The sequence below is a fragment of the Pyrgilauda ruficollis genome, unplaced genomic scaffold (assembly GCF_017590135.1).
Source record: "Pyrgilauda ruficollis isolate IOZ18807 unplaced genomic scaffold, ASM1759013v1 scaffold62, whole genome shotgun sequence".
Lineage (NCBI taxonomy): Eukaryota > Metazoa > Chordata > Aves > Passeriformes > Passeridae > Pyrgilauda > Pyrgilauda ruficollis.
In genome coordinates this window covers 496973-518968 of record NW_024527933.1, presented here as the reverse complement: position 1 = coordinate 518968, position 21996 = coordinate 496973, and the positions used below count along the sequence as shown (strand labels likewise).

The 21996-nt window shown below is 48.7% G+C and overlaps 1 protein-coding gene and 1 non-coding gene across 2 annotated transcripts; one reads left to right on the top strand and one right to left on the bottom strand.

Annotated features, from left to right (window-relative positions):
- The first annotated feature begins 7994 nt into the window (after window positions 1-7994).
- On the top strand, window positions 7995-8122 carry LOC121362502. Its single transcript, XR_005956514.1, has one exon. It is a non-coding gene; the product is annotated as a U6atac minor spliceosomal RNA (small nuclear RNA).
- A 1296-nt stretch (window positions 8123-9418) lies between these two features.
- On the bottom strand, window positions 9419-20953 carry WDR5 (WD repeat domain 5). Its single transcript, XM_041483970.1, has 14 exons — window positions 20935-20953; window positions 19123-19311; window positions 18199-18307; window positions 16572-16645; window positions 15602-15691; window positions 14949-15038; window positions 14219-14302; window positions 13367-13422; window positions 13186-13232; window positions 12954-13029; window positions 12602-12635; window positions 11879-11953; window positions 11534-11621; window positions 9419-10541 (listed from the first exon to the last, which is right to left on the bottom strand). The coding sequence occupies exons 2-14, from the start codon at window positions 19201-19203 to the stop codon at window positions 10441-10443; spliced, it is 1005 nt and encodes a 334-aa protein (XP_041339904.1). The 5' UTR covers window positions 19204-19311; window positions 20935-20953; the 3' UTR covers window positions 9419-10440.
- Between the last annotated feature and the right edge of the window lie 1043 nt (window positions 20954-21996).

The following is a 21996-nucleotide window of genomic DNA, read 5'->3' as shown; positions in this document are numbered from 1 at the left end:
CTGCCCCATCCCAATCCTTGAGCCATCAGCTCTGCCCTATCCCGACCCTCAGGCCACCAGCTCTGCCCCATCCCCGTCCTGGGGCCACAAACTCTGCCCCATCCCATCCTCCAGCCATCAACTCTGCCCCATCCTGATCCTGGGGCCACGAACTCTGCCCCATCCCAATCCTTGAGCCAACAGCTCTGCCCCATCCCCACTCTCGGGCCATCAGCTCTGCCCTATCCCAGATCAATGGGATTTTATCCTAGTGAGGGCTTTTGCAAGAGCTCAGCACAGGCAGATAAATAACCAGTAGCCAGAATAACTCCAGCTGCCAAGGAAATGTTTCCTGCTCCTCCGAAAATCATAAGGAATGTTTTAAGGGGAAAGAGGGGGAATTGGGTACTGTTGCTGCTCTTGTAGTTTTTCTTCTAGGATTTGTTTTCTGATTTCCTTTTATTTTGAATCTTCAGAATCTGTGTATCAGTCCCAAGGTGTTTCTCTTGGGAAGGTGCCTCAGATAATATTTTTAGTAGAGTTTTGGCTTGTTTTCCAGCACACATCTGAGAAATGTCATCAAAAGCTGATGTTTTGCATGGAAAAGGTCTTTTGCATGATTATATTTTTTTTTTCATCTGAAGAAAAAAAATAGAATAAAAAATATTTCTTCTCTTTCTCCTAGCGAGGTTTATGCTGTTTCCCTGGTGATAAAGACACAGGGCTGGCTCTTGAGACAGATGCGTTTAATTCCCAGCTCTGCCGCAACCCCCAGCGCTGACCTTGGAGCCGCTGCGGTCCGCACGGGACTGCATTCTGCTCTTAAAGCTCCCGTTTGGCCTCTTGGGCTGGGGAAAAAACTCCTGAAAATTCAGTTCTTTTCACTCGGGCCCCCGTGCCCCAGCCCAGTGCGTCGGGAATGCTGCTCCATCCCCGAGCCCGCGGCCGCCGGGATGCGGAGCGAGGCTGGCGGATGCCCTCTCGTGGGAAGAGCGGGGCTCGGCCGCGCTCCCGATCCCCGCGGGGGACTGGGGAGACCCCCGGGCCTGCCCTCCCCCTTCCCCGGGATGCTGCGGGTACCCTCCAGAGCTCGGAGAGCATCCCCCGTCCTCCCCGCGGGGGCATCACCGAGAGCTTGGCAGGGCACAGCGTTCGGCACCTTTTATTGAGAGAGGGGAGAGCAGCAGCGATGGGGCACCCCTGTGCCAGCACCCACCCCACGAGCAGTCCCGGGGCAAAGATTGAAGAGTTCAGGAGCACTTCAGCCTGCTTAATTGCAACAGGCCTCTTACACGGGGTAAGATGGATGGCCCGAGCCGGCCGAGGGGGGCAGAGCGGGGCCAGCAAAAACGCTGTGCTAGTGTCCGTGTGTGTGCTCATGCACACACTTTTGAGTGTGCAAAATAATCCCTGTGCTTCCAGCAGGGCCAAAGGTGGGAATGCCCAGGAGATGCCTCCAGCCCTGCTCCAGCGAGGAGGAGGCAGCAGCTCACACGGGATCCACGCAGCGATGCAGGAAGAAAAAGACATTTTAGAGTAAATGTCAGCTTTTGCGTTTCTGGGTTTGGGGCTTTTTTTAAACACGTGGGTGGGACTTTTAATGCCCAGATGAAGCCGAGATGGTTTCAGTCTCCGGGGCTCATCCAGAAGATTCACACAAACACTATGGAAAGTGTCTCTTCGCTCAGGGAGGATGAAATTTGACACTGCAGAGATTTTAACCCGGTGTTCCAGCGAGGAGCCTCGGTGGTTAGCGTGTCATATCTGATAAAGGCTAATCAGCCCTCCTTCAGGCACCATTCCATTCTTATTTCCATCTGCTTCCCATGCAGATTGTGTTATCCGTGATATGGACTCACATGCAGGAAAACCACTGCGAGTCCTGCTCAGGAATCAGAGGATCAACAGGGAAGAAGGACAGGAGGGATCCCCCAACCAGGACCTTTGGAAACAGCCCAGACAGATCCCAAACCAGAACCCTTGGAAACAGCTCCCAGTCCTTGCTTGGACACCAGCAGCGTCCAGCACCAGTTTGCACTGGTGTGGGGATGGGATCCCACTGGGCAGTGGGGTTCCCTGCACAGCCCCACTGCCTGCCCAAAGCCCTGAATCCCCTGGCCCCAGTGCCATCCCTCCCTGCCTGAAGCCTCCTCCCCAATTATCCCTGCTGCTGTTTGTTCAGGCGATGTGGATTTAGCTCTCCAGCCTCATGTGCACTGTGTGTATAGGGAAAGATAGATTGTCGCTGCTTTCCAGTATAAATCACATTCCTTACAACACTCCAAAGTAGCATTTTCAACCTCAGGGTGCTAATAGGATCCAGCAGGAGAAAGAAATGTCAGCTAAGTAGCAGGCGCTGTTTGGAGAGTGCAATGGAGCTGATCCACAGCCCCGGGGCAAAAGGAGCAATCCCAGGGCAAAGGTTAAAGAGTTCAGGAGCACTTCAGCCTGCTTAATTGCAACAGGCCTCTTACACGGGGTAAGATGGATGGCCCGAGCCGGCCGAGGGGGGCAGAGCGGGGCCAGCAGCATCACCCGGCCCGGGAAGCGCCGGCACGGCGGGGACAGGAGCGGGATGCAGCGATGGAGGCACCGCGGCCGCTCCTCGCCTCTGCCCGAAACGCTGCTGGGTGGCAGAGCTGCCACAGCAGCGCCCTGCAGCCATCAGCTCTGCCTCATCCTGGTCGTGGGGCCATAAACTCTGCCCCATCCCATCCTGGAGCCACAAACTCTGCCCCATCCCGACCCTCGGATCATAAGCTCTGCCTCTTCCCGACCCTCGGGCCACAAACTCTCTCCCATCCCATCCTCGGGCCATCAGCTCTGCCCCATCCCATCCTGGGCAGGCCACAAACTCTGCCCCATCTCGATCCCTGGGGCCATAAACTCTGCCTCATCCTGATCCTGGTGCCACAAACTCTGCTCCATCCCCATCCTCGGGGCATAAACTCTGCCCCATCCCAATCCTCAGCTCTGCCCCATCCCATCCTGGGCCATCAGGAGAGCAGCAGGGCAGCGAGGATGCAGAGCAGCAGGAGGTGGCCGGGGGGCGGCCGGGGGGCTCTGGGGGCGGCGTTGCACAGGTCGCTGTCGCAGCAGTGGATGCGGACCCCCGGCAGCTCCTGCTGCTGGCAGTGGCGAGAGGTGGCACAGCCGCTGGTCAGCAGGATGCCCAGGACCACTGCAAAGCAAGCACAGGGAGGGACATCAGGGGCACGGGATGCTGTAGCAGCCTGGCACAGGGGACAGCCCCTGCGAGGTTGATTTTTGGGGGGGAACAGCGGCTGGAGCAGCCCCCGCAGCCCCGGCCCCGGGGGCGGACTCACCGCTCTCTGTTTTAATGCAGAACCGGTGCTTGAAACCCTGGTGGGACTGGGAGCAGGTGATCACCTCGGGCTTGGAGCACCCCATGTCCACGTTTTTGGTGCCAACCACGATGTTGCAGCCATAACACTGGAGTCCAGACACTAAACAAGAACCAGAAGAAACGCGGCTGGATTTTTTTTTTTCTAATTTTTTTTTTTTTTTTTTTTCCAGGGGGGAAAAGGCTTCAGCTCGTTCCGAGCTGCTCTCTAGCGACGGCTTCGCAGCGCTCCCTGCCTTGCCAAGTCGCATTAAGCCGGAGCCCGGAGCTGCCCGTCACTTGTTTACCCAGTGGGCCCGAAAATACAGACTCATCTCCCACTAGAGGTCAGTGCGAAATCAGAGATTAGCCGGAGATTTGAGCTGGGATCAAACTGTGGGAACAAGGGAGGTTTGAAACGGGGTGTAAAGAGTAGGTGAAACCTCACAGACACCACTGAGTCAGGGCTCGGTTGCGCTCAGAAACAGATTTTCCCTTTTTCACCAAATTTCTCCAGTTTAGCTGTGCCTCTTTTGGAGGTATTTGCTCCAGAGGGATGGGTTTATCAGCGTGGTTTGGTTTTCCCCCTGGACATAGTCCTGATGTTATCACGGGGTCTGTCAGGAAGGCAAACCTGCTCGGAAAGAGAAGGGAAATCCTTCTTCAGAGAACCAGAGCCACCGTGCCTGTGACCCCGGGCCAATGGCCTCAGGGTGTCCCCAGGGCTTTGCACACTTGCACTGGCAGCAGCTCAGCCCTTCCCTGCAGCCACTGTGGCTGGAAATTGCCACAATGGGAATTAAGCTGTTTCTCAGGTTTCTAAAGAAAAAAAAAAAAAAAAAAAAAAAACCAAAACAAAACAAAACAAAAACAAACCAACCCAAAACAAAAACCACAACACACACCAAGAAGCTTTTAAAGGATATTAATTTACACCATCCACCTCTGCTGTGGAGGTTCATTAATCTATTGATTAATCAGGTTGCTGCTATTGTGTTTCCTCACCTCTGAACAGTGACCCAGAGCCCTTCCTGAGCCCTCCTGTGCTCCCACGGGGTTTTGGGGGGCTCAAAATCTGCTCCCACAGGTTTTGAGCGCCCTCACACAGCCAGGCACAGCAAGGGGAGTCCCTGCCCCGGCCAAACCAGGGAAGAGGAGCCCAGGGGGTCCCAAATCCTGGCACTCTGCCCTTTTGTACAAAACACTGACATTACCTCCATCCTAAAACCACCAGCACACAGCTGCATGGCTTGGGGCACCTGGGCAAGTCGGGTTTAGTGGGAATGGAAAAGGGTCAATCCCACCTGGGCAAGTCTGGTTTAGTGGGAATGGGAAAAGGTAAATTCCACCTGGGTCAGTCGGGTTTAGGGAAGATGGAAAAGGGTAAATCCCACCTGGGCAAGTCTGGTTTAGGGAGGATGGAAAAGGGTAAATCCCACCTGTGCAAGTCAGGTTCAGGGAGGATGGAAAAGGGTAAATCCCACCTGGGCCAGTCGGGTTTAGGGAGGATGGAAAAGGGTAAATCCCACCTGTGCAAGTCAGGTTCAGGGAGGATGGAAAAGGGTAAATCCCACCTGGGCCAGTCAGGTTTAGGGAGGATACAAACTGTGGCTCCGAGGCACGGATGGCCACACCCCGGGAGAGCAGCACTCACCCTCCGGCAGCACGAACACCACGGTCAGCAGAGACAGGATCCCATGGGCACCTCCGGCCATGTGTCCGCAGAGCATGGGGGGCATCTCCGGGGGTCCCCCAGGGTGAACAGGGGCTCTGGGGGAGCGGGCTGAGACCTCCTCTCCTCCCGGCTCTTCGCCCTGGCCGTCCTGGTCCTCGGTGCTGCCTCCTCACCTGCGAGCCCTTCCCGCGGGTCCAGGGAGGTGCTGTGGGTGCAGCAGGGATGGGGCTGCTCCCCGCTTGCCCAGCCAGCCCCTGGCACCCAGGCTCCTTCTGTCGATGTTGAATTTCTCCCTTTTCCTCTGGAGAAATTCCCCGATTCTTTCAGTTCGTGCACAGACCTGAGTGCGTATGTGCTACCCTCAGTTATTTCTGTCCTATTTCCTCTGTCCACGATCACTTCCCATTAATACCAGCGTGCAGCAGCTCTTGGAGAGAAATTCTCCCTAATCAAGATTTAGTTTTAAATCCACTTCGAAATCCTCTAATTCAGTTGGATTAGGCAGAAGGGGTTTGGGGAGATGTATGGTTTTACTTTTTTTTTTCTTTTTTTTTTTCTTTTTTTTTGCCTGTCTCTTTCCTCTCTGAGCTGTCTCATCTTCATGAACGGACCCACCGGCTTTCTGTGACATATTGTGCTATTTAAAGAGGAAAGGAATAATTTTATTAAAGAGAAGCAGTCAACTAATTTTAAATCCGAGACTTGAGATCCTCTTACAAAGTACAGCTCTGGGGATGGCCCTGGGGTTAAGGGAAGGGTTTGAATGGTATATGTGTGTATTTACACACAATAAAATAGTTGCAGGGGGAGGTTAGAGCCAGCCCCGGGCTTGGATCAGCTCTGGAGGGAGCTGGGACTGCCAGGGGCCTGGGGAGGGGACAGGGGGACAGCAGAGGGAAGGGCTGAGCAGCGATGGCTCTGCAGGGCCAGGGTCACACCCACATGGGACACCACGGAGCTGTGTCCCCAGCCCCCTGTTGGCTCCCCCAGAGCTGTCCCCAAAGGCAAAGCCCCAGCTCTCAGCGGAGCTAATGGGGCTTGGGCAGCTAATGCTTACTAATGAGAGAGCGCGACTGAATGCACGGGATTAAAAAATTAAAATGACAAAATAAGCTGCTTATGTAGCTCATCTAGCAACTGCCTGCTAGCAGCACCTGAAATCCCCCACCCTGGGCACCCAGCTCACCAGGCACCTCCTGTGCCAGACACAGCTCCCAGCCAGGCAGGCTCGGAGCGAATCTCCAGCAGCATCTTCATTAGCAGGGAGGCTGGTTCATATTTTACCAGGAGGCAGCACAAACTGCTCCAAGGAGGGGAATCTACAGCTCAGGAGGGGCAGTTGGTACCTGGGAGAAGTGCCTAAGAAATGCAGCTCATGGATTTAAATCCCTTAAACCACCCACGGTGTCTCGCTTGCCTCAAAACAATGTGATTGTAACAAATGTCTGACACAGTAAAGCCTGAAAGCCTGGGGGACAAGGGATAAAAGGAAGGAAATGGGATTGATTTAAACGCATGCATAAATCAGAGCATTCAATAAGGAGGGGAAACTAACTTTTAATCCCCTAATAAACTCATCAGTTATCTGGAAGGGGCAGCCAGGAGCAGCCTGGGCTCTGTGGCAGTGATGCAGCATCCCTGGAAGTGTCCAAGGCCAGGCTGAACAGGGCTTGGAGCAACCTGGGAGAGTGGAAGGTGTTCCTGTCCTTGTCAGGGGGTCGGAACAGGGCGAGCTGTAAGGTGCCTTCCACCCCAAGCCGTTCTGTGAGTCTGTGATGCAGCAGCTGTGCACATCTGGCGGGGCCGGGGCTGTGCAAACCCCTGGGCGCTGCACCTGGATCCGCAGCCTCATCCGGAAAAGCGGCTCCTCCGCTGGTCCTTCCAGCCGGGAAGGGCTGGGAGGGTCGCGGGGGTCGGGGGATGGAGCGATGCCTTAAGCGGCATCGGTGGCACCTGCAGCGGGATGCTGGGGGAGTCATCCCGCTGGGAACGGCAGCTCCCCGGGCTGCTTTGAGGTGTCGCAGTGCTCATTTAGAGAAATGTTCGTCTGGTTGAATTCCCTTGGGATACCGCAGAGAAAGGCCTTAAGAAAAGGGAAAAAAAAACCCCACCCAACCTTTTCCACCGCTCCCACGTGTGGAACTTGTAACTCGTCATTAGCGCTGACGGAACTCGGAGCGATTGACGAGCTCCGGGGCTGCGGGAACGCTTCGGGAACGGGCTCCCTCCTGCACCGCCGCTCCGGCTGCGGGAGATGCCAGCAGCACATCCCTGCGTGCCGCTCACAGCCGCGGGATACCCGGAGAGAAAGCTGAAACCCGAGGGGTACCGGGAGAGAAGGTTAAAACCCGAGGGATATCCCCCGGGAAAGCTCAAACCCGCGGGATATCCAGCGGGAAGCTCAAACCCGAGGGATACCCGGAGAGAAAGCTGAAACCCGAGGGATAACGGGAGAGAAGGTTAAAACCCAAGAGATATCCAGCGGGAAAACTCAAACCCGCGGGATACCCGGCAGGAAAGCCCAAACCCGAGGGATACCCGGCAGGAAAGCCCAAACCCGAGGGATACCCGGCAGGAAAGCCCAAATCCTGCGCAGGTTACGCGGCTCCGCCGCACATCCCGCGGTGAGCTCATCCCCGCGGCCCCGCCCCGCCAGGGGCGGGACTCGAACCGGCGAACCGCGGGCGCGCTCGCCTCCATCAGCGAGGCCAAAGGAAGACCACATGGGGCCGGGGAAGAAGCTCCGCCTTCTGCACGCTGATTGGCTGTTCGTGATGAATATATTAAAAGACTAGCCGAAAGCGCGCATTTTGGCGATTTTACCGAGATTTTTAGGGTTTTTAGGGCAAATTTGGAATGTAGAGTAAAAGATTTTTGATAGGAATTAGAAAGAGATGTCAAATTGGGGGCAAAGAGGATAGAAAAATTATCTCACTCTATTCTGTATAGGTGAAGACTGCTGGAGGTTTAAATAGCACCGGGTGCGCAGTGGGAGCTGTGTTGTATGAAAGGAGAGAAGGTTAGCACTCCCCTTGATAAGGATGGAAGAGGCCCTAGTGGCCTGTACAACACACATACGGTTAAGGCACTGCCACCTACTTCGTGGCATCTAACCATGTTTTTTTTTCTATTTTTTCCCCCTCGTTTTCTTTCCGTAAGACGCTAAAGAAAGAGCGGCAGCCTCTTTTTTAGTCTCCCAGCTCGCCTTGTCCCTCAGCTTAAAAGTCGCCAGTGCACCCGAGGCCCACAGTAGTAACTCACCCCAGCCACTCTCAGCTCGTACCTAAAATAAAGTTACAACTCCCCTGCTCCAGCCAGCACACAATCCTCGTTTCCAGAGCTGTGCTCGAGCTAATCCTGGCCCCCCAACCACCACAGCCATGCACAGAATTAGAGGTAAGTAGAGCTCATGCCAACAGGCCCCAGCATTAATCCCAGGTGGGATATTAAGGATTTAAATACAATCTTTATGAAGAGCAGCTTTACAGCAGATCCTTTACATTAGGGGCTTTTCTATCCCTGTTCAAGAGATTTCCTTGTGACAGCAGAAAATTCATCTCCCTCCTCCCCAGCTGTGTGTGGCAGCACAGCTGGGCAAGCAAAGCCACTCACTCACAGGGACATGAGAAGCACTATGGCAGGAAATAGTTCTGAATCAACATTAAAATGCTTTGCTGGAGTAAAATTCCACCTCCTCCATGCTGTAAAGCAGCACAGCCACATATTGCATTGAAGAGTTTCACTGGCCTTCAGGAATAAGGCTGAAAAAAATCAGGAGTTGATCATTTTAGCAGCGACAGCAAGTCTAGACACAGTGTCCCTTCCTGGGGGTAATGAAAAACCTCCAAAGGCAGTGATATTATTAATAGCCACTTTAGCAGCTCAACATGAACTCTATTTTTATATTTTAAAAAGAAAACCTACACCTCGTGTCTTGCAGCTCTTTTTCTCCAAGGGTTTCAAAGCAAGGCCACCTCAGAGCAGCACTCCAAAGGTCTGGACTGCAATTGATTTTGTTATTACCAAGCATATGAGGTAAATACCAAAAAAATATTTTGCTTCACCAGGAGCAAAACATCCCTTTGTAGCAGAACCCTTTGGGTGCAGTAAAACTTGTGCATCCATGCATTTCTTAATCCTGGCTCCCTGCAAGGAGAGGGCAGCAGGAATCCTTTCCCTGAGCTCAAACTCTCTGTGAGGGGTTGTAGCAATGTTCTCTCTGCTGAGGGCACCCTCAGCTCAATCCTTTTCCCTTCATTAAATCAATTTGAACTTGTGTTTGTTCACCTTTTTCTCTCCACACTGCTGCTCCTCATCCTCCCTTACAGAAAACATCTCCCCTTAAAAATGTTTTTTTAAGAGAAGCTTCCCCTGGGCACAGACACTTCACATGAGCACACTCTTAAGCACAAACATACACATAAAATCCCACCTTTTTATTATGGCACATGGTATTTTTCTGGATGTGTAAATACCACATGGATATGACAAAAAGGGAAAGAAATACCAATGCTGAGATAGATACAGAGTCATGCCATTTGCAATACAGCTTCATACCATGGATTGCCAAGATACAAAAAGTCTGGGTTTGTTTCTTTTTACATTGAAATAACTTTACAGTGTTCTGTGAGTTGGCTTTAGAACCAGAAGAGGCAAAATTAAAAAAAAAAAATTAAAATATGCTGAGAACAACTACAAGCAGGATTCATTTTAATGGTTAACAGAAGAACTGTAACTTTGCTCTACAACAGCATCTATTAAACACACGTAACAAGAGGTAAGCAACTATACAGAAGGTAAGAGATTCCACCACAGGAGTCAAGTCAGGGGCAGGAAGAGGGAAATCTGGAACTGCATGGTTTTATTTGGTCACAAAGTTTGAGCTGAGTGTTTTAAAATGAAGCACCCTTAAAGATGCAGTACTCCTATTTAAAACAATACAGAAATTTCCCAAGAGACTAGAAACTACATTCTGGAAAAAAAAAAAAACCTTAAAAAATTAAAAAAGAAAAAAAAATTAGACATATTTAAAAAAAATTCCACACATCTCTAGGCCTGTGACTTAACTTACTGGTACAAAGTAGACTGGCAGCACTTCCTTAAGCAGCAACAGTGCCCAGAAGCAATGCCATCAGAAAATACAGTATCTTTGGGGTGTCCAAGACTTCTGACCCGACATCAGAGTCATCCATTTGTCTGCCAGAACATCAGGCAAGAAAAGGAGACACTGCATCTTTTTTTTTTCCTTTTTTTTTTCCACCACGTTGCCCAGCTCTAGCAGAGCTAAGATGTTTTCTTTGGGCCAAGACTAACAGAAACCACTTTATCAAATATTCTTCAGGTTTCCTGCCAAACTGGATTTATGGGTGTTTTTATTTTTTAATAATTTTTTTAAAAACATTTTTTTTTTCTCCTGACAGTCTCTAAAGCAATCCTGGAACGTTTAACAGTCACTCTTCCACAGTTTAATTGTTTTGTCGTTTTCTAGCGCCGCTGATGCGATGATGTTTTCTGTTGGGTGACAAGCTGTGGAGATGACAACATCTGAGCAAAAAGAAAAGATAGAAAAATGGAATTATTTCAATCTGGCTCATAGCAGGCATTTCTGAAGATTAGCAACTGTGTTTTATGAACCAAGTTATTATTTCCTTGTAGCAGAATTAAATGTGTTGTTTGTAAATATCTTACAACTGTTGCTCCTCTGTGAAATGAAATACAAGCAGGAAAGAATTGAGGGCAGTAGGAAAGTGTTTGACAGGTTTCAAAATATGAGAACTTTTTAGATTCCAGTTCTTAATTCTATCAGATCATGTCACACACAGCTGAATCAAAACCCAGGTCAGTTTTTTTTTCAGGAGGGTATTTCCAACATCCCAGGCAGTTCATAGGCAACACCTCATCTCCAGAGCCTGAAAATTAAAATCTGCTGTCACTGCCTTTCTTACACTCCAAATCACTGGGATCCAGCCCAAAAATCACTGGGACCCAGCCCAAAAATCACTGGGACCCAGCCCAAAAATCACTGGGACCCAGCCCAAAAATCACTGGGATCCAGCCCAAAGCAAGGACTGAGCATGCTGAGATTTCACTCCAACTCTGCTCTTTTACAGGACTCAGACTGAGGTACCCAGCAGGTGACATCTCGTGGTTCAAGACCAGGCACCTGCACAGACATTTCCAGCCCACTTCAATCCTTATCCTTGGGAGCTGCAGCTCTGGAAGGTGCTAACAGACCATTCACAGTCACTAATGTTATGATTAATGTTATACATTTAAATATCCTGACCAGTTCTGTGCTCAAGCAAATCTCCTTTGCAAGATGATGTCAAAGTTCTCACAGGTGAAACAGAAAACATTTTCAATGCCCATAAAAACCCTCCATAAAAAGGAGCAAAACTCCCAGGGCTCAATTAAGCTTCAGCCAGTCAAGAATTTATGGGCCTAAGAGTCAAAATTGGTATCAGAGAGAAAATGCTCAGGCTAAGCATTGATGATGTGAGGGATATTTTACCAATAAAACCAGAATCCTCTCTCACCTGTGTGTCCTTGTAGTTTCTGTACAATCTCTTTTGTCTGAAGGTTCCAGATATAAACCAGGTTGTCTTCTGAACCAGACACAATCCACTGGAAGAGCAGAGAAAAAACAAAGTCATCTGAATCTTTCTGATCCATATCCAAGTGCTACTTCTAAGTAAACTTTTCATTGTTGTCATGTGAAAGGGAGGAGGAGGACAAGTCAGGAAACCTGACAGTGAGCCCACCAAGAGACACAGGAACCAGCACCCACCAAAGAAGGTTTTCAGCCCCAAAATTCTCTTTTATCTACAGAGATGAGCAGTAAACACTGCATATAGGAAACAATAAATAATCAGAACACCAACCTTTCCACCAGTGACAGAGAAATTGGCAAATATGCAGTACTTCTCATTTTTGTGTCCTGTGTAGGTCTTCAGGCACTGGAAGGGAAGAGGCACAGGACATTAATGCAGCTGGGAGAGTTTTCTCAGTCAAGGACAAACTCTCTAGGAAAAAAAGACTAAACACTGTGATCCTCACCCTGCCAAAAAGGGTGATCTAGAGGATGCACAGTGCAGCTCTGCTCTAAAACCCAAAACAAAGCCCTAAATTTGCCCCATTACAACAGTGAAAGAGATCAAAGGCAATTTATTGTTCATGAAGAGAAAAATGCAGAAATATTACTGTACTTATGTCTCAGGGCTATCTAGAAGGCAAGTATTTTCTTTTTCTTTTCAAAGACATTTTTAGTCAGAATCACAGCACAGTTTGAGTTTGAAGGGACCTTTAGAGGTTTGACATGAGCAGGGACACTTTCCACTATCCCAGGGTGCTCCAAGCCCCTCCAACCTGGTCTTGGGCACTTCCAGGGATCCAGGGGCAGCCTCAGCTGCCAGGGCCTCCCCACCCTCACAGGAAACTTTCTAACCTGAATCCTCTTTTAGTTTAAAACCACTACCCCTTGTCCTGTTGCAACAGGCACTGCTAAAAGTTTATCCTCTCCACTAAAGAGGTACTGTTTAAAAATCATACGTAAAATCCAATTTTCCTAAAAGCTTAGTTAAGTCTACATAAATAGAAAGAATTACCTTTCCTTTGCTGTAGTCCCAAAGTTTAAGAGTGCTGGAAAACAGAAACAAAGATTTTAGTTCTTGGACTTCTTTTTTTTTAATCTAAAAGTTCCTAGCAGCTGAAAAATGTTTCTCCATACCAGAGTTCCAAAAGTCTATATGGATCATTTTAGCCTGGCTTTGGAATGCAAGGTTAGTTAACCCCAAAATATCAATTTTACTGTCATGCCATTAATTTTCTCCTCCATAGAAAACACTGTATATGAAGTCATGTATTATCATTACACTATGGCAGCCAAAAAGCAAATTAAAGCATCATCTGATACTCCACATTTCAAATCTGTGTGTTATTCTCTTTTTTTTTACTTACTTGTCCAAAGTTGCAGCTAATATGTATTTGCCATTTGGTGAGAACTTCACAAAAGACACAGGAGGGTTATCATCATCTACAGCAAAATTAAAAGCAGTGTTACAAAGTGCACAGCTGTGTTGTCTCACTGACAGAGGGTTTCTTTTGACATTCATTTGTTTTTAATAGTTTCACTGAAACACAGAAAATCTGTGTGAAAAATACAGCCCAGACAAGAAATATTTCTACTTACCAATCAGTGTTTTCAAGCACTGGCCTGATGCTGTATCCCAGATACGACTGTTAAAAACACACAAAAATAACTATTATTGGGCTTGAAGTTTTTTATTACAATTTTAACATTACAAATACAAGGTTTTGTTTTAAGTATTTTTAACATGCAAAAGGTTCAAAGAGTGATGCAGACAACTTACCAGAGTCCATCATAGCTACTTGACACTATCAGGGATCCATCACGATTAAAATGCACCTGTAATATTATTAATTATTAAAACTAATAACTTTACTGGTGTTCATAAAGATCAAATGTTTAAGCTCCTTGTTTTCCATTTCTGACATGGAACATATTAACAGAATAAAACATGCAGGTAGAACCTGATTATTTTAAGGGCATGGAATAGAACCTCTTATGTAGCCACTAATATGTTTTAAGGTGAATTTTCTGCTATTTATATCTAAAAATAATTATTTAGGATTATTACTATTAAAGGACATTCCTAAGTGTGAAATGTCTTTTACAAATGGCAGAACAACCATGTTAGAACAGCCACAGTTCAACACATCTGAGGCTCAGATTTTTTTTTCAGTATTTTTCATTTCAATGACATTAAGAGTTGAACACCTTCTGGTTTTCCTTAACTCCAATGGATATTGCTGTATTCCAAGCCCAAAATGACTGAGATTTATAACAGGAGTGTTCTGTGGAACACCTTCAGTAATGACTTGGAACAACACAAAAGCAAGAGAAATACAGACTGTTCTCTGAGCATCAAGTACCACAAATCAGTGTCCCAGAATGACACTCAGGCATGCCTGGCACACCTCTGCACTACTCACATTTACAGCCAGGACCAAAATCCACACTGATCTTAGAGAAAACACCACTCATTTCATTCCCACTGAGCACTGGCAACAACCACAGCCCAGCCTGGACGCTGTGCAAGGGCTCGGTAACAGCACAAACTCACTCCTGCACAGGGGCAGGAGAGCAGCTCTGCTAACAAAACAAGCATTTTTGTGATTTTCACTGATCAGGAGGGACTTACAGCTGAAACTGGGTCAGAGTGAGCAGGCAACGTCTTGAGGCACTTCCCTGTTTTCACATCCCATATCCTCACGCTTTCGTCAAACTGGGGAGGCAAGAGAGGCACCAGGGGGATCAGTCAGGCACTGACTGAGGCACTCAGGTACAGCATGAATCTTAGCCCAGCTGGGTCAGAAAGCCCAGGACACAACCAACAGTCTGGGAACACCCCCCTGAATTCCTTGTGTCCATGTAGGACACTGAGGATGGATTAAGGGCTTTTCCCCAAGCAAATATAGCAGGGGCAATGCACAGCTCACCTGACTACAAGCTGTGTCTGTGGGGGAAAACACAATTGAAATGGGCTATGTGATTCATATTCTTTGATTTAATACTGTTTTCAACCCATGATCTGACCCAATCTGCAGAGGGAGAGGTGATTAGAAGTCATCCTTTAGGTAAGTCAGAATCCAGGTGATTAGAAACCATAAGTTGTACCATAAATTCTGTATTCACTACTTATAAATTGTACTACATCAATCCTGCCTGCAGAAATCCTGTGCCATTCTAATCATAAATTAGTGTGCTACACTAATCATAATAATCTGTTATGAAAATAAAGCTGTAATTGTAACTATGATTTAACACCATCATCATTCTGCCAAGGATCCCTAAAGAACCTGTCTGTCCCTTTAGTGACAAGTGACAGAGTGTGCTTCCCACAAAGGAAAAAAAAATTAAAAACCACTCACTGAGCCAGAAACGATGAGGTTTGACTGAGGGTTGAAATTGCAGCAGAAAACGTAGTTACTGTGCCCTTTCAATGTCTTTAAGCACTTACCCTGAAATAAAATTCAGCAGAGTTAAATACACAGCATCACCCAGCACCATAAAAGCATCCAGAGAGTGCACATTAAGGTTAATCACTGTGCAGCACAGAAAACATCTCTAACCCCAGATTTAGATGGGCAGAGGGCCAGCTGCAACAAAACAGGAAAGAAAAAAATATAAAACAATCATAATGATTGCAGATGAGGTGTAAACTCTTTATGCAGCTCAGAAGGATCCAAACCATTTAATATTCCTAATCAAAACTCAACCAAATTATCCAGTTCTCTCTGTCACGAGAGAATGGGGGAAAAAAGCAGAAATAAGAAGTTACAAAAAGGTTTCATCTGAGAGGCTTTTTGCTCTGGGTCTATGTCCATCATCAGGCTTTAGTGCTCTCTCAGAGCATAACAGGCTCCTCGTGGTATCCACAAGCATCCCACTCTTTCCAAGAGCAGACAGCACAATTCATTCATCCTCACAGCCCATCCACCAGCTTGTTACAAGCAAGAACACAAGTGAAGAAGCCAATGTTGGAGAAAAATGAAGGTAAATAAATAGTAAATCCTGTCCTTACCGAGCTTACATCCCATATTTTGAGAGTTTTGTCATCAGAGGCAGAGACAAGGAGGTTGGAATCTGATGACCAAGCAACATCAGAGATCCCCTAAAACAAAGGAAAACAATTCTCTTCTCAGCTCTGTTTGTTCAGCCACACAGAAAAGTGGAAAACACAGACTGCAGATTACATTCCCAGCTGAAGCTTGAATGAAAATTCAGCAGAGTCAGGAATTCAGTGATTTTGCTGGTTAAGAGCTCCTCTGGCACAAGTTAATTTTAAGCTGAGCCACATACTCTGAGAACATCAGTAGCTCGTTCACACAGTTCTCACTGTGGTCACCAAAACCCTTTGTTGGAATTCCTAAATAGAATCCTCATAAATTAATCTGAGTAAATGGCTTTTCTTCATGGCAAATGGCTGCTCTTTACACTCCAAGTCCCCAGAGGCTGGAGAAGATTCCAGTGGTTTTTCTTTTGATAAATCTTCATTTTTGCTCATGAAACTTCAGCATGTAAAAACTTAAAAAAAAAAGAAAAAAAAGAAAAGGAAAACCAAAGGGCTTGGAAGTTTTGTGTTTTCTTAAGAACTTTGCAGAATGAGTAAGTGTTGTGTTTATGTAGGCAAACCCACAAGAAAAATTCAATCTCCTTAAAAGGCAAGTGTTTTGTTCCTTACACAAAGGAAAGATGGAACAGGACAGAGTGTTAGAATTCACAGGGATTTTCATCCAGGAATGCTCTGCCCTGTGTCTGAGGCGGGTTCTCCTGCAGTTCAGGGACACAAGAAGCAGGCTGGGCACTGGAAATGCAGCCTGCCCCAATATTAATCCAGCAATTCCAGGACTATATAAACACAAGAACTACAAAAGACTGAAGAACAAACCTTCTACACAGGTAGAACTAACCAAGAATGGAAATTTCTGAATGAGGAAAAGAAAAAAAAATTCTTCCCAGGTAAATTCCCACAGTAATCACCTCATACTTACCAGCTTATGACCAGATATTGTTTTTTCAAACTTGCCATCATACGCTCCCCAAATTTTAATGAGTTTGTCAGCAGCTGGAAAAGAATGTGCCAGTTCAGAGGTTAATTAACAGCAGTACCAGAGCTGTCCCTTCCAGGTGAAAGGAAGGAAGTTAACTCTGTCTCTGGGGCAGTTCTCCCTCCCCAGGCAGACCTCAGGGAAGAAGGTGATATTGAATTGGTGAAGAACAGCTTCCTACACAGCACTCTGCAGCAGCTGAGGTTACATAAGCTGCCTGGAATGCAGAGAGACTCCAGCAGCTTTAGTTTCTCTCTTGACAACTTGGGTTTCTACTTTTGTTTTAGATTGCCAGTGGTAAAAGTAGTGCTGGTTCATGGGAATGCTTGAAAGGCTTTTGCCCCAAAAAGAACAATAATTACACCACAAGCTGGACTGAACGGATGCCTGCAGAAACCCAAACATATTATCCATGGTAACTTGCAAAACAAGCCAGAGCAAAAAGTTGCTATTTGCCAGATATAGAGTTTGGAAAACACGTTCAGGGAAAAGGGGAGGTGGACTCTGATGGGGACACCTTAAGAATGATTTATATGGCCCAGTGCACTGGTTTTATTGAGGTTGTATGCAGTTAAGTCAAAGCCCCAAGCCATTCCCATGTCTGGAAGATGTTCCAGTGACCCTCACTGTCATATTCAACATTTCCAGCTGCCCTTTCCTTACACATGGATTCTCTCTGGATCACTGACAGTGACAGAAGCACATTTTCAAGACAAAGCTGTCAAGCAGTGCTGAACACCAAAGAAACCCTTAGGAAATACCAAAGCTGACAGAAAGGAGACTTGTTGTATCACTTAAGAGAGCAAGCAGTGAAACACATTTATAACAATTCTGCACTTCACTGGGGCAATCAAAGCTCTGACTGCCAAGCACCAAGGCACACAGGACAGAGCATGTGCATCCAACTCTGCAGCACCTTCCTTATTTCCCACAGGAAAGTTTTGCGGGTTCTCTCTGGATCACTGACAGTGACAGAAGCACATTTTCAAGACAAAGCTGTCAAGCAGTGCTGAACACCAAAGAAACCCTTAGGGAATACCAAAGCTGACAGAAAGGAGACTTGTTGTATCACTTAAGAGAGCAAGCAGTGAAACACATTTATAACAATTCTGCACTTCACTGGGGCAATCAAAGCTCTGACTGCCAAGCACCAAGGCACACAGGACAGAGCATGTGCATCCAACTCTGCAGCACCTTCCTAATTTCCCACAGGAAAGTTTTGCCTGCAGATACTGTGCACAAAGTTTATTTTAGATGTTCACTTGTAGTGATACAGAAAAGCACAAGGGTTTCCTCTGCACAGAAAAGAATCCTGTGCTGGTTTTTGCCCATTTGCTCAGTCAGGAAAGCTGAACAGGTGAGGGCTCTCCTGGCAATGCAAAGACCCAGTGCTCAAAGTAACAGACCTTCAATCAAATTATCTCAAAGAGTGACAGCTTTGGTATCACTCTTTCAAGAAAAAGCATGTCATGACACAGCATCCCTCCTGTCCCTGATGGAGGCTGCAGACAAGCACTTCTTCAAGGCCCACATTTGTGCTTGAAATGAGACAAAAGCAAGCAATACTTACAGGAGCTGGCAAGCCACTCTCCATTAGGACTAAACTTGACTGATGACACTGCCTTTGTGTGTCCTGCTAACGTGAACTTGAGAGCATAGTTTGGCTTTACTGGGGCAGGCTGTAAGAAAAATATGTATGAATGAGTTAAATTCCAAATTGAGTATCTCAGTGGCCAGCTCTGATCAGCACAGGGGAATGGACCACGTGGATGCTCACCATAACAGATTCCAGCATTAAATCATATTTACATTCCCATTCCCCTCCAAATTCAAAAACCAAACAAACCAAACCCTTTCAGTTTGGGCACAACACTAAGTCACCCCTGAGGTAAATTTCACCTAAGCCAGTAACCAACAGGAGAGAATAATCCAGCAGCCCAACCACAAAGTGCCTGGCACTTCCAAGTGACACTCTTGATATTGAGCTGTGCAGTGCTTTCAAGAGTTTGCATTTTCACCCTGATCATGAATTAAACCACAGGTCAATTCCTCCCTGCCTCTAAAATCCCACTTTTACCTTTTGCAAAGGCTTCATGGCTAGACAATAACACTTCCTTTGAGCATCTCCAGGCTCCAAAGAACCTGAATAACTGTTTCCCCACTCCACAACTAGAGATTCACCAATTCTCCAGCCACCTCCAGGCATTCCAAGGATACAAACAAACAGCCTTTGTCATGATCAAAATGACAAGAAGTATTTCACTAGTGAGAACTTCCCCAAAACCAATAAAAGAACACTCAGCACTACAGCAGAGATGCACTCCATCCACTTTTCCCATAAAATCCTCAGCACAAGACAACAGCAGAAGCAGCCACATGGAAAAGATCTTAATTTACAGGAAAATTCAAATCCCTGATTCTGGTCTGGCTGCTGAGTGTTCAGGTAGTTCCAGGTGTTTTTTTACAGGGGTATTTTTTGGGGCCCCACACACACCTTGCTCTGATTGGTCGAGGAGGAAGGAGTAGATTGTGTTTTGGTGGATTCTGCATCTGGCTTCTTTTCTTCTGTTGCCATGGTTCTGGAGCTGGCAAATGAGACTTATGGGTGCTTGAAGGGGAGAATGAACGTGCTGCTTCAAAAGGCAGCTCTTGCCACCGAGAGGAGAACCACGCTGAAAGGAAAACCTGGAAGAAAAACAAAATATTCTCATTAGCTGTCAAAAAGATTCTCAGCATGCACAAGAGTGAGATTGGTCAAAGTGCAGGTTGCCAGAAACCAGTATGAAAACGCCTATTTATTATCTGTTGAGCAACACAGCAGTATTTTAGGCCTTCAGACCTACTTATGTGCAAGACCAAGAACTCAAGCCACAGCCTTTGATCACTCCTTGGAAAGCTTTTTCCAAACAGAAGTACAGCACAATAGCTTTGAGGTGTGGCAGGGTTTTCACATCACAGACCCCAAAGCACTTGTTACAAGTACTTAGCACAGGGTAAATACCGTAGCTTGCATGAAGATGGAAGGAACAGTCCAAGGCATTTCTATTTTAATGTATTAAAGCAGAGAATACAAGATGATAACGAACACAAAAAATAACTGGCACTTGCAAAGCTTATGACCTGACTAGATTCCTTTCACCTCAGAATGAAAATATTTTGGTATCATATTTCCCTGCTGAAAGGTCTGAGCATCAAACCATCCCCTTCTCCACCCGAGACTTCCCCCTGACTGGCAGCAGCCTTGGATCAGCCTCTCCAGACTCGCTTTCTGTAACAAGACCTGCTGGAGTGCAGTGCCAGGATTCCGTAATCGGGGCTGATGCTGCAGAGGGAACAAATCTCCACTGCAGCTCAGCCACATTTCAGCACGGAACAGAATCACCCCCGGCTCACACTGGCAGGATTTGCCTGCTAAGTGCATTTGCCACATCGCAGCTCCTTTTGCTGCTGGCAGCACATTCGGGAACGAGAGCGTTTGCACCCAGGATCCAGCGGCATTCCAAGCATCTCCTTCCCGAGAGGGTGCAGAGCAGGGCGCTACCAGTTGCCTGCCGGCTGTGCTGGGTGTGGGGAGATCCCAGAATCCCAGACTGGAAGGGAGCACAGCGGCTCCTGTGCTCCAGCAGGGTCATCCCAGAGCACATGGCACAGGACTGCACCCTGACTATCCCCACTCAGGGACACTCCCCGGCCAATCTGAGGGCCACAAGAAGAAATTAAACTTTCCTGACGCAGATCCCGATTCCTTTTCATCTGGAACTCATCTGGCAACTCGGGCGAGCCCGCAGCGCGCTGCCAAACCACCGCAGCATCGCTGCCGGGCCCGGCCGGGCTCCACGCCCGGGGGGCTCCCAGCGCATCCCCCGCGGTACCGATAACACCCCCCGAGCCCCCCCAGCCCCGAACGGCCCTTCCCTCGCTCTGGAATGTGGGGGTGGCTGAGAGGACACCCCGAATGTGGGGAGGGGGTGACTGAGGGGTCCCCACGGCCCTTCCCTCCCTCTGGAATGTGGGGAGGGGGTGGCTGAGGGGTCCCCACGGCCCTTCCCTCGCTCTGGAATGTGGGGGTGGCTGAGAGGACACCCCGAATGTGGGGAGGGGGTGGCTGAGGGGTCCCCAGGGAAGGGGAGCGGGCGGGCTCCGCGCGCGCTGCCTGAGGGGAGGCGGCGGCGGCGCCGCGCGCGGGCAACGGCGGTGCGGGAGAGCCCCGGGCGGTGCGGGAGACGAGGAGCAGACGGGAGAGAAGGAGGAGGAGGAGGAGAAGCCGCCGCCGCCTCGCCCCTCTCGCTCTTTCTCTCGGTGACTTACCGGGGGATGGGGATGGGGAATAGGGGGGCGGCCGCCGCCTCCTCCGCGGCGTGGGGAGGAGCGCGGCCGCGGGAGGGGAGGGGGGGACGCGGCGGGTCCGGGTCCGCCAGGCGGGGAATGCGGGCCGGCGCCTGCGCGGAGCGGGCCGGAGGCCGCACAATGCCGCTCTCTCCCGGGAGCGCTACGGCGCGGCCCGAGAGCCAAAAGAGCGGCGCGAGTGCGCGCTCGGGCGGAGCCCATCCCCGTGGCGTCGTGCCCGCCCCTTCCCTGCCCTCTTTTCCCTTCCCTTCCCTCTTTTCTCTCTTTTCCCTCCTTTCGTTGCTTTCCCTCCTTCCCTCCCTCCCAGCGCCCGCTGCCGTTCCCCGCCCGCTGAGGGGAGCGCCCTGCCCGTGCGGGCCGCGTCCTTGGCGGTGTGGCATTCCCGTGTGGGAAGCGGGCTCGTACACACCGGGATCGGGCGGCCACGGCGCTGCTCCCGTCGCCCGGGGGCCGTTGAGCTGGGCTGGAGGGGGTTAGGTGTCGTTGGGGTGCGACCGCAGCCGGCCCCGTTGGATGTACAGCGATAAAAGCGGCTGTGAGACGGGCAGGCCCATTCACACGGCAGTAATGGCTATAATAATGGCTATATCATGGCTGTAATATCCATAAGCACGGCTGTAAGGTGGGGGTCGGGCTCTTCTCCCCGGCAGGGAGCGGGGAGTCATCCTCAAGCTGCGCCTGGGGAGGTTCAGGCTGGACATCAGTGGGAATTTCTTCGTGAAAAGCGGTGTTAAACGTTGGATCAAGGGGAAACATTAAACATTGGGGCTGCCCGGGGAGGTGGCGGAGTCCCCATCGACGACGTGATTTAATTGACAAAGTGATGATCAATCAAAGGTTGGACTCGACGATCCCGGAGGTCTTTCCCAACCCAAGTGATGCTGTGACTCTAAACGCTGATGTTTGAGCCATTTTAATTAACACCGAGAGGGTATCTGAGGCAAGGTGGTTTTCTCAGCGTATTGTCACACAAAAAGCCCTGACTCAGAGAAGTGTTTAATTTATTAAGGCCAAACAGCCC

Bases quoted from the DNA above. Each gene is read 5' to 3' on its own strand.
- WDR5 (XM_041483970.1), bottom strand. From the start codon at position 19,203: ATGGCAACAGAAGAAAAGAAGCCAGATGCAGAATCCACCAAAACACAA. The intron at 12,636-12,953 runs GTAAGTAAAAAA...TCTGTTTTCCAG, and splicing joins TTAGCTGCAACTTTGGACAA to CACTCTTAAACTTTGGGACT. The intron at 11,954-12,601 runs GTAATTCTTTCT...CTTCCCTTCCAG, and splicing joins GGGACTACAGCAAAGGAAAG to TGCCTGAAGACCTACACAGG.